At 44.8% G+C, this 16232-nt stretch overlaps 1 protein-coding gene across 2 annotated transcripts in view; it reads left to right on the top strand.

Moving 5' to 3' along the window:
• The window catches only part of TRIM33 (tripartite motif containing 33), a 109436-nt gene extending 103767 nt beyond the window's left edge, over positions 1-5669 (top strand). The window contains exons 19-20 of one of the 2 annotated variants that reach the window (XM_024570588.4): positions 736-786; positions 866-5669. In XM_024570588.4, the coding sequence (XP_024426356.2) occupies positions 736-786; positions 866-1078 (264 nt within the window). In that variant the 3' untranslated portion in view covers positions 1079-5669. The remainder of the gene's footprint in view (positions 1-735; positions 787-865) is intronic. The other variant, XM_053914484.2, reaches the window with a different exon arrangement.
• The last annotated feature ends 10563 nt before the right edge of the window (positions 5670-16232 follow it).

The following is a 16232-nucleotide window of genomic DNA, read 5'->3' as shown; positions in this document are numbered from 1 at the left end:
TTATTGTTGATGAAATTTGGGTGCCATATGACTATTACTAAAATAAATCATATTGAATTATTAAAATGTACTGATAGCCACCTCTGGAAGCATCTAGGTGACTTTGTAAAATTTTTTAAAAGGTTCTTAATTAGGTTAAAAGTCTATAGTCACCTTATTAGCAATGTTCCACAGAGAACAGAGGAAAACTTGACTCAAAGTTAGATTTATACAGTCCCAAGTTTTTTGTCTTATTTTCTAATCCACCTAGATTATTTTAAGTAAATACGCTTTCATGAACTATAGCTAACGCTTGCCAGGAAGAAGGTCCATTTTATCTGCTTTAGTAATAAATGATTTATGATTAATAAATTGCATACAGGTGGATTCTGATTAAGTGGTGTGTTGAAAGTTGGGCAGATTTTTAAAAGCAACATTTCTTCCAATATTCATTTCACAGATGTATTTCTCTTAAATAGATTGATGTATGTAGACCAACTTTTACTCAGATTGACCTTAGTAATTCAAAATCCAAGACAATCTGTTGAGGTTTCACAGTACTTTAGTAATAGAACTTTGTAAAGAAAGTGGTTCCATGTTCTGCAGAATTTCCGAAAGCACTTGTAATCTGGTCATAGCATTTATAACCTGTTTCCCCTAGTGTGGCTGACGTTTGTCGCCAATCCTATGCAGTTTTGTAACTTTAGAAAGGATTATAATTTCCCTTTTTTTTTTTGACTCTGGTATCCTTTTTAGATGATGAGAGTTGTTCAAGTTTATGCAGAAACACAAGAGATTAATTTGAAGGTAAGCTTTTCAGACCATGCAAACTTGGTGAAGGATTGTGCATTACCAATAGGTGAATGTCCCTGTCTTTTGCTTGCAGGCTGACTCAGAAGTAGCTCAGGCAGGGAAGGCAGTTGCAGTGTACTTTGAAGATAAACTCACAGAGATCTACTCAGACAGGACCTTCGCACCTTTGCCAGAGTTTGAGCAGGAAGAGGATGATGGTGAGGTAACTGAGGACTCTGATGAAGACTTTATACAACCCCGCAGAAAACGCCTAAAGTCAGATGACAGACCGATACATATAAAGTAAAATGGCACGAACTTAAATCAACTGTTTAAACAGAGAGAGAGAGAAGAGAAAATAATGCTTTTTACTGAAGTGTTACTCGAATGTCCTGCCTGCAGTGGGCACCTCCTTGAAGAAGCTGATAGCTTTTACATAGTATTAGATCGAGATAATGGACAGAAACACATTCTTGTCAAGAAAGGGGGAGAGAACTCTTACTTGCACCATTAAAAGTAAAAATAAGAAGCAAAAGTGAAATGATACGGAAATCTCTGTCACTAGAAAGAAGAGTTCTGATCGTTAGAACTGGCAGACATTGGTGACTGGTGGTGATGGGTGCAGGACGCTGGGCGTGACACCTGAGGGCTGTGTCGCTTGATCGGTTGTTTCTTTGGACCATAGTGCACGGTTATTAAAACAGCGTGTGCGCCTCCCCTCCACCCGCACACGCACTGGCTTGTTTTCTGGTTAAAGTCAAAGTTGTTCCGGTTCCATTGTTGATGTCAGTGCAAATGTGCATTGAATCTACCTTTGTATTATTTCTCATTGCGATGCTCTTGGGCCTTAGTTTCTATATTGGTTTAAAGATTCGACAGTTTTATTTTCTGTTCACACCTGGAGTCTAGGGAGCGTGACCACTGGTCATCATTTAATCAACTTGAATGGTCTACTGAAATAAATATGGTAACTTTCCAGTAGCAGATCACATAATTATAATGATCATTTCCAGAAAATACTTCCACAGAATTGCACCTCTCAACCAAATCATCAAGTCACAGAGTTATTCCCATGAAAGGCAGAATGTTTGTTTCAAAATTAACCTAGTTTTCTGTGTATTTAAACTTGATTGAGAAGGTGACAGCTGGCTCTTATCCAGTCTTCCTTCGTATCAGTTTTCTGATAGACCACTATTGGCAAACAGTAATCTGTCAGCTACCAAATGTGTAAACTTTTCTGTATTTCACTTTGTCTTATTTGTAAATAGTGAACGAAAACTTCTGGCGGATCAGCAACATTTGCTGAGCCTGTTTTTTAAGCTAATGTGTATTCTTACTAATGTTCCTATCAAGAATGGATTTGTAATATATGCTGTCTATTTCTAATGTTCACATTCATATTTTGAGGTTCTATGTTATTTTAATAGAGAACAGACTTCCCAGAAAATCTTCAGAAGCAGCTTATTATTAAAACATCAAACTATTGAAAGAAACCTGGTAGGGTTAGATTACTCATCGGCCCATCAAGTGGGACATTGGCGTGGACTGGGGGCCTCGAGGACGAAGAGAGCTGTGAGTAAATGCTGAGAGCGCGCCAGTTCCCACTTGAATGGGCGGGTGGTGGAGTGACCCCACCGTCACACTCTGACTTCGGCACCCAAGGTGGACAAAGCACCTTGGCTCTGCTTCGTTTTTCTTCTCTTCTGTTGTGATGCTCACGTCCAAGATGTGTGTTTTAGACTGTGTACATACAGGCTTCTCTTCTGTTGGATTAAAAATTTTAGTCCTACTTTTGTATGGACCCATTAGAATATAAAGTGACCAAAATAGAAGACTCTCCATTAGGTATTTTCAGACATCAGCAGATTTGTGGCAACTTGTTTGCCTTTTAAAAAATCCAGCTTAAGCAGTTCAGACAGATTACTCAATGAAAATTATTTGACATGATTGTCTAAGAGGTAAATATTTTTTAGTGCATATTGAATCAAATAAAGTGCTCTAAAGAAATGATTATGCAAAGTCCTTTGGGTTGTTTTTCTTTTGTTAACAGAGTGGTGGGGTAGGCATGTGATTCAAGCCTTCGGTGGTGTGTGAACAGTGTTGGCTTTGCTTCTGCTGTTGACCAACTTCGTTCTCCAGCTGCTCTCTGAGTTTTGTTGAGTTAAACTTGAAAACATCCCTGACTATTCTGTTATTTTACTCAAATTTCAAATTCCTATGAAAAGTTTCCTTATAAGAGGGAGAAAATTCTTTAAAAAGACTTTTATCTGTGCTCATTTCCCTCTTCACTACAACATTTGTGATTTTAATTTGGTCAGGAGACATACCTTAGGGCACATTTTTGGAAAGTGACAAGTAGCAGTATAGCTTTATTTTGTCTAATATTTAATACTTGCTCTTTCACAGTTATTAGATAAGTCATATATATAGTTTCTACCAATGGAGGAAGAAACAAAATCTTAAGTAAATATTTATTTCTCAATGTTTGGGGCCTTAAAACATAGTATGTTCCCTTAAAGACATTTCCATGTTAGATGGGGTTTTCCCTCTTAGTTTTATTTCAAGATTGGTTCTTAAAAAGCCACTTTATTGTCAACATTTAATGGGCTTCATTTCTGTTAACAGAAGATAATTCATACCGCTGAGGAATTACCATTCATTAATAGCTACCAGTTAACCATCATCAATGAAGGTGTTCACTTTAGATTTCATTTAAAGCTTTTTTTTGCACACTGATTAACTGATCTAAGCTGTTTCTATGTTGATCTGTTCAGCGCTAATATATGTTCAAAGTATAAAAACTTAAATTGATGTTTAAGATACCTTACATGTTTCCCTATTGTTTCAAAAAGACAAACATTGAATATCAGTTCCTGAAGGCAGTTTGTTTTGATACTCTCTGGCACTTGTATTCTTCATTAAAAGGTAGTATTTTTGATTTGGAGATGTTAATGTTTTCTTAAGAGCTTACAAAGTTTTTGCCACATTTCAGTTTCTATCTCCTATCAGAACACCAAGAACAAAGTATTCCTTAGTCTGTTTCGCTGGCCTAAATTTGTGTATTTTAGTGCTTAGCTGAGCTGATCCGCTGCAGGAATTGCTTCGCAAGGTCAAGCGTGCGCGCGCCCCGCGTGGCTAGATTGTAGGCCGTGCTCCGGAGAGAAACGCCCAGTCATGACCACAGAGCAGTGGCCAGGCCCTGGGTCCGTGGTTGAAAGTCCCCTTTTCGGAATCAGCCAGGTACTTCCTGACTTCTATTTCTTACACAAGGGAATTTTAAATAAGTTTTAAAGTCAGTTAATTCTCACTTTTTGTTAACAGTTTTTATTTTGTTAATCCAAAGAAATAATGTTTTAAAATAGAAGAAAAAGGTTTACAGTGTGCAAACTGTAGATTTATTAATTACCTCAGCAGGTATCCTGCCATGTAATTATTAGTGATTAGTGTTAACAAGTTCATAGGTCTAGGTCTCCTGACTCTGTGCTTGGACTGTGGCCCACCAGATGTCACTCGGAGTCTCTTTGTGTCCCGAAATGGGAGCAGATGGTGTGGCTCCCTCGCCCTTGACCTTTTAAGTTCCCTACCTCCTCCCACTCACATATGACACTGAAGTAAGGAAATCTCTCCTTGTTAGCGCTGCTTATTTGCATAATCAGCATTGGATCAGTGAGTAGCTTCAGAAAAACCTATCCACCCCAACTCTCTTCGTTAAACCAATTAAGTTCTGAATTCCTACTATGATTTCTTAATTGCACCATCTGTGTTAATAATCTGCCGAAGGCCGCCCAAGGCTTTCCAGGTGAATCCCAGTTTGATCCCGCGCCGACCTGGACGTTTTCTTTCTTTCTCCCGTAGTCTCTCCTTGAAAAAGCAATAACACTGCTTTCAGTCTGCTGCCTAAGCGTGCCACGTCCCGCCTGGACGGTGGTTTTATAGGAAAGTTTGTATGCACATCACCCAGTCTATCTTTTAAAAATGAAGAAAACTAAATGTATGCTGGAGCTAATGACAATATATTGTGGCATTTTATTTTAAAAATTGGGGAAAGTTGCATATTTTTTTAAACGTAGGTGTTTGAGTAAAAAAATTGAAGGTACTTTTTTAAGAAAAAAATTTATATGCCTCAGTTTACGTAGACAGTTCAGATTTCAACACGTACTCTGGGATATAATGGTTTCTGTTGCTGGGCCAGAATGCATGTGTAGCGTTCCTTCCGTCTTGGTTCCTTGTGTTTGCCTTTGTGGTCTTTTATATATTTTTTTTATTGTGTCAGAGAAACAAAATTAAGTCCATTTGGATATATTTGTCATAATCAAACTACCAAATGTACAAAATTAAGCTTAGCCCGCTTATAGCAAGTGATCTTTAAAACTAAAAGTGCTGTTCTTTTAAATTAACCAAATTTGTATGTGGGAAGGCACAGAAGTGATTTCCAAGTGCCACTGCAGTCAATATTCCCTTCCGAGTGTGGCCTAAATTTCAACCTTCAGAGTGAAATGGCCTGTCTGCTCCTGGTCTGAAAAATGTAGGCATTCACTATGTTTTCACTCAGCGAAAGGTGGCTATAAGCCTATCAAAAAAGGTTTGTGCGATCTGAAAGCCTGTTAATTTTCTACGTAGAAATACTGACACACGAAAGGGTTATAAATTCATAGCCTTACTAGTTCCTTGCTCCCGGTATTTCCACTGGTCTCCTTCCCTCATTATTTTTATTACTACTACTACTACTACTACTACTACCACCACAACTCCTATTATTTTTGCACATAGTTAACTTACCCTTCAGTATGATTCTTAAAGAAAAAGTGCTGTTTCTGTGGTATTGTATTCTCTAAATAATCATATTTAATTTTTTTAAAAAAGTTACAGTTTCTAATTGTTCCGTTCCTGTGTTTTTTGCTGGTGTGTAATAAAAGCAAGATTTTCTTTTCATGGTTATTTAATACACTAGCTGCCTGTAAATATTTCTTGTTATAATGCTCTGGAATGTGTTGTAGAAGTTGTATTAGATTAGTTTAAATCCTTGTTTGAAAGCCACATTGTTTTGGTTATTTCTATTAAATTAGAAAATTGAAAAAGTTTTCAAATGAATTTCTTTTTTTCTTTCCCATTGATTTGAGGCTTCATCACGTAAGTTCATTGACAATACTTCCACTGTGGGCAGGCGCTGGAGGTCACAGCAGTCAGTGAGCAAGGGTTTTAGACGTGGTGAGGACGCTGAGTGCTGTGATGGGGGTGGGCTCAGCGGAGCGGGACGCACAGGAAAGGGCCTGACCCCGCACGGTGTCGGTCAGGGCAGCCACCTCTTTGTCTCATTAAAGGTGAAACAGTGGGCCAAGCAGAGAGTGAGGAGAGACTGAAATATTCGGAGGCCTGAAAATGGAAGAGTGTGTGTGTGTTTCAGAACCCGAAAAGACTTCAGTTTGGCTGGACTAGAGGTGGCGTGGGAGCAGGGGACACTGAGCTTGAGAAGTGAGGAGGATGGGTCCTTTTCCAGCAGAGCTCCTTGAGAACTGTGGTAAATGGCTGGGGCTTACCCTGAGGGCAGCAAGGAGCCCCACCAAGAACTGGAAGCAGAATGGGGCTTGGAGAGTTGACATAATCAGAGTCGCCTCTTTGGAAGACCACTTTAACTGTGAAGAATGGGCTATAGAGAAGATTGGAAATCAAGAGGCAGTTGCAGGCTGTGAGTAATCCAGGTGAGCCCCAAACTAAGCTACCTGACAGTGGAAATGGAAGACAACAGTCAAATTTTAGACAGATTAAGAAAGTAAAATAGACCGATTATTAAGCCCGTGAGGTTGCCCAAGGCAGATTTTGTTTGGTACCTATGAAAACATGGAGAAAGGAATAGATTATGAGTGGAGGGGAGTGAGTTCAGTTTGGAGATACGTGGAGTTTATTAATGTACTTAACGGAGAATTAGAGCGCAGATGTCCGTGGTTCCGGTCCTTGTATGAAACCCCTGGGCTGCAGACGGAGCCTGGAAGGTCCTCGGGAATAATGTCCTCCATCTGTCACCGAATATGCCCAGCATGTGGTGGGCCTCGGTGACGCGAGCCAGCAGCGTACTAGCGAGGAACTAGGAACAGTGTGAGGGTGTGCTCCTGCCTGGGATGTTGAAGAAAGAGGAGTAGGATACTTAGGATGACACAGGAGACATTTAAAGAACAAAAAGAAGGGAAAAAAGACCATGGAGTAGTCATGGAGCACAGCCAAAGAGCTCTAACGGAAGACAAGAGAAAAGGGTTTCCAGGAGTGAGGAATCAGTGATACCAAGTGTTGCAGCAAGAGATGAAGTAAAAGTAAAGTGGCCATCGAACTTAGCGACATGGAAGCCATACATGACCTTGGTATGGGCTGTTGCATTTTGAACAGCAAGAGTACAGTGGGTTAGTGGATTGCGTGGGGGGTGTTTTTTCCAAGAAATTTGACTGGTGGTTTTTCTTTAGGTTATGCATCAGTTACGGCCATGAATAATCAAGTAAAACATCAGACTGGAACTTCAAAGTTGTTACCTTCCTAGGTGCAGCTTGTGTAGTGGAAAAAGCATGGGTTTTGACCAGAGGGCAGACTGGTTTGAGCCCTTTGGCTTGAAATGGTAAACAGGTTTACCAATGACCTGTATGAACTCTGAGTTTCACTGTATTTGTGAAACGAGGGTAGTCGTGTCCAGCTCATGGAGTTAATGTGGACACAAGACCGTTTATGGTTCAGGGTTGCCCAAGGTTCTCAACAGTTTCCTTTTCCCTAGTTCCTCTTCCTACCATTGCTGTGAACATGGACGGGTTAAAAATACGATTTTTCCCTTTTTATTGATGAGATAAGAAAAGGCGACTATAGATAAGACTTTAAAATCCATCCCCAGCTCTTAAATACTTAGCTTGCCCTTCACTAATTTAATTGATTCTAGACTCCCACAAACATATTAGGTTCTAGACTTTCAGGGAGTAATAAATTCAAAAACAAATGGGTAGGCTAAGTGCTTGGTGCATGATTTTGTCTCAAGCTTCCCTTTTCCATATTACCTGTCCTCAGGTGGTGGTAAATATGTCACTGTTTTATTTGTAAAGATGTAGCTGTTGGTGACCCGGAGAGGCAATACATAAGGACTTCTGCTTCCGACAGTACGGCCGATAGCAGTGAGGACTTCTCCTGATGCTCGGTTAGAGTCATTTTTTAACAACTAGTTTAATGTACTGCTGCTCTAGCAAGAAAGACGGATGCTCAAAGTTCTGCCTGATCACCTGCAGCATTTCCCCTGCAAATACTTGATCTGAATCTAATTATATGGAATAATTAAATAAGTGAAATGGATGTAGGACATTTCACAGAGACACCTGATGTGAAGTGTTAAAGTAACTGTTGTGTAAAACATACGGGGAGACCATTCCACATAAGACAACATGCAATATGTGACTGAGGTTTGATCTTGACTTAGCCAGCCATTGAAGACATCTGTGGACATTTGCATACGAATTCTCATATGATAGGGAATGTGTAACTTTCTTAGGTGTGATCATGGATTTGTGCTTATGGGGGAGATGTCCTTTTTTTGTGGAGGTGCATACTGGAATACCTAGGGGTAAAGTGCCATTCTATTTCAAATGGTTAGACAAAATGTGTGTGTGTGTGTGTGTGTGTGTGTAAAGTATAGATGTGAGAGCGTGCAGATGAGGCAGAATAACAATTGGGATTGTAGTGAAAGGTAGATGGGTCTTTACTGTTTCAAATTTTTGGAGACTTGAAAATCTTCAAACTAAGGTTTAGTTGGGGGGGGGGTGTGGAATTAAAAGCATGAAGTCATGAAGTGTTAACGAGAACAATTGCCACCAATCCTTGTGTCCCAAATACTGGAATGGGCTACGCTTTATTTTTTTAAAAGATTTGATTTCTTTATTCTTGGAAGGGTGGGAGAAAGAGGGAAAATCGATGTGTGAGCAGAACATCGATGGGTTGCCTCTTGCATGCACCCCGAACGGGGACCAGGCCCACCACCCAGGCACATGCCCTGACCAGGAATCGAACCAGTGAGTGACCTTTTCCTTTGCAGGCTGATGCCCAACTGAGCTGCACCAGTCAGGGCTGGAATGGGCTACGTTTTAAAAGGAGGGCGAAGGAGAGGGCCTGTGTGAGTGTGACGTCCGAGTGAGACACTCTTCCAAAACCCGGGGCCTCAAAATAGTGGTGCACCCAGTGAGAGAGCAAATCTGAATACCGCGCCTCGGGGAGGCAAGAAAGGGAAGTGGGTGGAAGGAAGGAAGAAAAACCTCCCCAGAGAATTTGTATCCACATGCTGACACTTAAAAACAGGTTTGGAACCAGACTTATTACCAGTGTGGTCAGAAAAATTAAGACTTTAAAGTGGTTTTAGGTTGGAAGTGATTCCAGGTACTTAACAGAAACATATGTTTATTTTTTTAAAAAAAGATTTGCTTTTATCTCTTTTTAAAAAAGATTTTATTTATTTTTAGAGAGAGGGGAAGGGAGGAAGAAAGGAGGAGAGAAACATCAATGTGCGGTTGCCTCCCTTGTGCCCCTCACTGGGAAGCTGGCCTGCAACCCAGGCATGTGCCCTGACTGGGAATCGAACCAGCGGCCCTTTGGTTCTCAGGCCCGTGCTCAATCCACTGGGCTACACCAGCCAGGGCACAATAGTAAATTCTTAAGAAAACACTTTTAAACCTAATCTCAGGAACTTCACTGAACCTCAGTGTGATCAAAAACAGGCCCTCAGATGCATTACAGTAAAAGATGCTGAAAGTCAAAGATGAAGAGAATATCGAAAGCAGCAAGAGAAAAACAGTTCCTTCCTTTCCAGGGAACAGGATTAAAAGTTGACTTCCCAACAGTAACAGTGGAGGCCAGAAGGCTATGGATAAAATAAAATGCTTAACGAAAAATATGTCAACCAAGACTTCTACATCCAGCAAAGAAGCTGTCTTTGAAAAATGAAGGTGAAATAAAGTCTTAGGTACTAAACGCAACGAGGATCCAGGCTAAAAGCAAGTGACACCGTGTAGTAGTTGGAACCCACACCAGCAAAGGTAATTATATATGACAGTGTAAATGCATATTTCCCTCTTAATTGTTTTAAAAAGCAGCTGGTTAAAGCTATATATCGTTGGGTCCTTACAGAAATGTAATATATGTATATTGAATTTGCTAATTTATATAGGGGGGGTAGGAGCTAAGTTGTGTTAGCCTAAGGAAATGAGTTGGTACAATAATAACAGTGTATTGTTGGGTAGCATTAACGGAAGTTTATGTATAACAATAACATCACAAAGAGGAAATGGGAATAGAGTTACATGGGTTATATTCCTGTATGGAATTAGCCTAGTATAAATCTGGAACCGATTTTAATGTATATGGTAAAACCTAGAGCAACTGAAAAAAAAAAAAAAACCCTAAAGTATAGCAAAAATCCATTATAGAAATCAAAGTACTACTTTGGAAGATACTCACTTAAAGCAAAAGAAAGCATTAAAAGAGAAATAAAGGAACAAGAAAGGCATGAGACAAAATGCAAAATAAAATCGCAGGCATCGATCCAACAAAGTAGTAACATTAAGTAAGAACAGGTTAAACCACCACCGGTCAGCGAGTGCTGGACTGGATAGAGGCCCACGGCAACCGCACGCTTTACACATGGGAAGATACAAATAGACTGAAAGTAGTGAGAGGGAATGGATGTTCTGCAAAGCGGCACTCACGAGGCTGGGGTGGCTGTGCTTAGGAGAGAACAGACAAAATGATGTGGGGGACAGACATTTTATAATGACAACAGCGTCAATGACATTGGGGAGATTTAACATTTCTAAACACACACACCAGACTACAGGAGAAATAGATAACACACCAATAATGGTTAGAGACCTCAGTATTCCCGTCCGGTAATGGATAGAACAGTAGCTAGACAGAAGGTCAGGGAAACAAGATGAACAGCTCTAAACCAGCTCATCTAACTTCTGCAGAAGACTTCCTTGGGAGGAGAGTACGCGTTCCTAAGTGCACATGGGACGTTCTCCAGGGTAGACTGTGTGCTGAACCGTACAACAAACCTCCGTGAGTGTGGGAGGGTAGGGGTAATGCCAAGTATGCTCGTTATCAACAATGGGGTAAACGGTGAAGTTAGTAGCGGGAGAACGTTCGTGATGGGAAAGGTGAGTGGAGGGACTTCTGGGAGGGCTGCCAGCGCTCTTCTGTTCTAGCTGGTAGTTAAAAGCATGGTATCCTTATCACAATTCATGGAACTGTGTATTTGTGTGATTTTTCTGTAGCTTATTGCCTGTATCTTATTTTAGCTATATCTTTATTAAGTTAAAGTGAATTTTAATATTAAGTTAAAGTGAATTTTAAAAGATATGGACTTTATGCCAATAAATTAGAAAATTTAAAGGAAATTAACAAATTCCTAGAAAAAGAAAAACTGACGCAAGTTCTGACAAGTTTTAAAGTAATTGGGTCCATAATTAAAAAACCTTTTATTGCCCTGGCTGGTGTGGCTCAGTGCGGCTCGTGACCCAAGGGCTCGCCAGTTCCATTCCCAGTCAGGGCACGTGCCTGGGTTGCAAGCCGGGTCCCCAATTGGGAGCATGTGAGAGGCAGCCAATTGATTATTCTCTCTCACATCGATGTTTCTTTCCTTCTCTTTTTTCCTCCCTTTGTCTCTAAAAAATAAAGTCTTATAAGAACCTTTTATTAAAAAGTACTCCAAGGACAAATGGCTTTATAAACTAATTCTAACCATATGAAGAAGAAATAATACTTTACCCAATTCCTTCCAAAGAATAGTAAAAGTGAAATTACCAACTCATTTTCTATTCACTCTCCGACACAAGAAAGCCCAGTGAAAGCTCTTACATGTTTTCAACACAGTTTCTTTGCTGTCTCCATATACAGGGTGGGCAAAAGTGGGCTTACAGTTACTCGTATGGAAATACATATAAATACCACCATGATTAATACAAGAACAAAATTCCGCGCTTGTAGCGGAACACCACTTTCGCTCTCCCCTGTGCTCACGGACCATGTAAGCTCTCTGTTCAGTGAACCTCAGCGTCCAGTGCCATCTCACAATTCTGTCCCCTTCCTCTACTTCCTGTGCGCACATTCCCTTTCGAGTCAGGGTAGACACCTGAGTTAGTATCTGGCTGCTCCTGTGCTAATTTGCACAAGAAGTCAGCTAATGGACCTCAATAACAGCTGATATTACCCATTTGACTGGATTTATAAAGCTACCTGTCATGACTGGAAATTCGATTCCTTCCCGTCCCGCCCAATAAACTACCTTCATTGAAATAAACAGCAGAATCTGGTCTTTGAAGGCAAATGTCTGTCTCTTGGCATTCTCCGTTCTCCTGGGCGGCAGAAGTTCTTAGCGCTCTGGCTGTCCCTCCTGTCTTCAGCCTGTCTGCCCACCGAGCTCAGCTGAACCCCTTCGGGAGCATTTCATGAAGGGTCTCCGCCGCACGATCCCTGGAGGAATGTTTCAGCTGATCGGGAGGCCAGGAAAGGTTCAGAAAGGGGCATGTGTGTCTTGAGAGGCAGAGCAGAAGGGCAGGGTAGGCGAGAGGGCAGATTTGGTGAAGTAGCAGCCAAGGCCTTGGGGGCGGCAAGAGGGAGCACTCACCCAACCCCCAAACCCACTGTGATACAGTTTACAGGAGATGCGCCCTCTAGTGGGAGTCTGGTCGTGCTTGTGATGTTCCCGAAGGTGACAGAGGCACCTGGATGGTTGGTGGTGGTCACAATGCGGCATCCTGTACCTGGCAGGACATCTCTTTTCCTGGAATTACAAGGGAACCCGAGCTCCTGCGTGATCTCAGGCTCGGCGTCCCGCAGGGACTGAGGGCTCATGTTCGGTCCCGACGGCAGAGGCCCTCCTGGGTCAAGGCTGCGAGTGAGCGGCCCTCCTGCTGGACTGTGGGCCGGGAGAGGCCCCGTCCCGTCTTCGATCCCGAAGGTTCCATCCCGCTTGAAGAGGCTCTTGAACCTAAAATGCGGCACCCCCTTCTTCACCCTCTTCCGAATCTGCGCAGAGAGCGTCGTATCCGCGGGCAACGGGGGCCAGGCTTCAGGGATAAAACGTGCTGGTGCGCCAGGCACGGTCCTCAAGCTCGGTCACACTCAAGGAACCGAGACTCGGGGGCCAGTGTGGGGCAGATCTGAGATTTCAGTTCAGTTAACGCGACTTCAGGTCCGTGCATGTAACCACGTCGCCACCCTGTCTCTCGGCACAGGACGTCACTGCTACATCCCGTGGTGTGACTGTTTCCCTGGGCCATTCCTCCACGTGACTGAAGAGTGAGTGTTGGGGTGCAGGGGTCCGTGGTGCCCACTGGCTCCCCCTTTCTCCTGGCCTGTCCTGAGGCGGAGCAGTGTCCAGCACTCCAGGGGCAGGCTCCTTGCCTGGGCTGGGAGCCAGGGCCCAAGGGTCTGCGGGGACTGCCAGGCCCGGTGCGGGCTGCAGAGGACTGTCACTCGGTCTCATTGGGTATGGGACAGGGACAGGGACACAGCCTGTGCTCACCTTTCTGGTCCTGCATCCTGTCTTGTGCTGCTTGCTGTGGACACAAGAAGGCCGTTTCCCCAGCCAGGCCAGTGCCTGAGCAAGAGAGCTGAACAGATGGGTGTGGAGGGTGGGGCTGGGCCTGAAGGCCAGCATGTCCTCCTCCACCTCCATGCCCTCCACCCTCAGGTGGCCCCACACCTGTGGCCCCATGGGAGGAACATGAGAACAAGCTGTTTGGAGGAGGCTGGAAAAGGCCTGAAGGCAGTGACAGCCTCAGGGTGTCCTTTGGAGAGGAGCTGGGGATGGGCAGGCATGTGAAAATGCCCATGATGAGTGACTGACAGGGCAGGCAAGGGGGCTGGGTGGTGAAGGATGCTGCAGGACGATTCTGGGGAAACAATCCCTCATCACCATCAGCACGAGGCCCCTACCAGGGTTGCAGGGAGGCCTAAAACCCCTGGTTCCTTTAGCGGGACAAGGGAGAAAGGCAGATTTTCCTGTTTGTGGCAGAGGCTAGCCTCACAAAGGCTGTGCCTCTGAGTGTTGGGTCCCTCCGTGTCTGCTGTCCCCTTTCCCACAGTGAGAGCTTCACCTGGGCACCTGGCTGCCGAGCCAAGGACCTGGCGGTGAACCGGGCCTGCCAACAGGATGTGCACTGCAGGGTCCGAGGGTGTGCCCGGCTTCTCCGTCCTGCTGGCTGGGTCCCTGGCAAGGCCTGCCACAGACACTGAGTGCTAAGGAGGGCACATGGCCCCACCTGGGTCACCTGTGTATTCTGAACTGTTTCCTGAGAGACGAGAAACTTGTTTTGTCTCAGCCCTGGTGTGTTGAGATCTTTTTGTTACAGCGGTTTATCCCAGGCCCTGAGACAGGACCCTGTCCGTGGAGAGGCGCGGAAAAGCAGGAGGCGTTGGCCCGCCTGCGGGTGTTATTTGCCCTGCAGCAGAGCAAGGCTGCTGGCCCTGCAGGGTTGTGTGGTTTCCTCCTCTTGCTAAGGGGCCAGTCCCTGAGGGGAAGGCCCCTCCCCGCCCCCAAGGCCGCGGCTGTGAGGCTGCAGGCTTTCGCAGCAAGTCCTCCCCAGGTGACTTCCGGACATTTGGCCCCAGGGGCCGAGCGCGGGTCTGCAGGACCTCAGGGATGGCAGCCACACAGAGCGCTGTTTGGTCATGCAGCCTGTCTGTGCTCGGCCTGACCCGGCTCAGCCTGGCAGGGACACTCTGGGCCCGTGAGAAGGGCCCCCTCAGGGTGGTCAGTCATGGCCCCGGGGGAACCTGGCCCAGGACCTGCCCCATCCGCCCACCTGGCCTCAGGTCTGTCCCTGGCGCAGCCCCAGGCCCCTCAGGCTCCAAGCCTCCTCCTGGGAGTCCCTTTCCTTCTGAGGATTCAGGAGAGACTCAAGACAGGCACAGGGGCAGGGGATCCCCTTGAGGGCTGAGAACCACAGCTACTTTGACAAAGAGACTGATGAAACTCTGAGGGGAAACCTCTGAGCTGATGCTGGGTAAACGCAACAAGGCAGAGCGGTCACACATGCAGGAAAACAAAGGAGCAACAGTTTCTGAAAGACACCTGATTTCAGCCTTTGCACCGCAAAATGCAAATGGTGGTTCTTGGAATATGTGCATTTTTACTTGCAAGGCTTTTGTTAAGTAAGGTTTCCCAGAAACTCCATGCTGTCTCCCTTCCTTTAGTGAAATTACTCTATCATTACAATGGATTGTTATTGGATTTCAAAGGTGTGGCATCTGGGGAGAATAAAACAGGAAGCGAGGAAGGATTGAGTCCTCCCAACCTGGAGAGTGTGAGGTCAAGGTGGGAACAGCTCAGTGGCAGAGATGGGGGCAGCTGTGGTGCCTGCTGCACAGGGATCCCCTGGGGCGGGCTGTGACCTCCCAGAGCCTAGCTCTCATCAGCAGTCGCTGGAGTGTATGGCTGGGACAGGAGGGCCGGGCAGCAGAGGGGTCAGGGAGGGGACAGAGCTGAGAGCGGCTTCGCACTTTCTTTTCAGTGTTGGTCCCTCTGTTTTCCAGACAATCACCTTCTGGAAATGTTAGGGCTGCGAGCAGCCTCCTCCAAGATTGGTCGGCTTGCCCCTTGGCATACAGTCCGAGGGGCAGTATGGCCCCATAGTCAGCGCTGGACGGGGCCAAGACCCATGACAGCAGGGGCCCGCACACTGCCTCATTGTCACACCTGTCTTCCCCCAGCTGCTGGGACTCTGGACCGTGTGCAGAAGTACACGAGACTGAGAATGGCAAAGGAAGGAAGTGCGGAGGTTAGCCAGGCATGCACCACCAGCAGGTGCGCAGAGACCCCGGGGAGGCCGAGAGGGCCAGGTCCGGGGCTGTTTACCAACTGAGCATTTCCGTCCAGTGGCCATCACAGTGACCTCTCCAAGTCTGCTTGTTCACCTTTGAAGAGGGTAGCACAAGATTTTTGTGGCACACGAATGAGATGTTTTTGAAGAGTACTTATAAGCCAGATGAGCATGCAAATACAAGATATTATTAAACTTTTGCAAATACTTGAGGGAGAGAGACTAGTTTAGGAAACCGTGTAAAGGTAATGCCTTACCAGGAGCCACCAAGACAAGATTGTTCTGGGGCAGAAAACCGTCCAGCAAAGTGCCATTACAAATACATCATTATTATCACCACTATTATAATTATATTATTTTGGGGGAGGGGCTACCACAAAAGAATGTGATTCCAGTCTAAAAAAAAAGTGCCTGGGCTGCATGTTCTGATAAATGCATGATCATGGAGCAGGGTGGCTGCTGTAGACGTTCAGTTCGTGGTCCCCTGTACCCTCAGAACTACTGCAGGCAGATCTGAAGACGCCGCGGCCTCGCTTCTGAGGAGCACTGGCGCCCTCTGGTGGATACTGCTGAGCACAACAGTGCAATGACTGGGAGGCCATTAGGGGCGCTGCAGACTGGCTGTAC

The sequence above is a fragment of the Desmodus rotundus genome, chromosome 12 (assembly GCF_022682495.2).
Source record: "Desmodus rotundus isolate HL8 chromosome 12, HLdesRot8A.1, whole genome shotgun sequence".
In the NCBI taxonomy this organism is placed as follows: Eukaryota; Metazoa; Chordata; class Mammalia; order Chiroptera; family Phyllostomidae; genus Desmodus; species Desmodus rotundus.
Note: the sequence above shows the minus strand (reverse complement) of the source record. Positions and strands in the feature narration are given on the sequence as shown.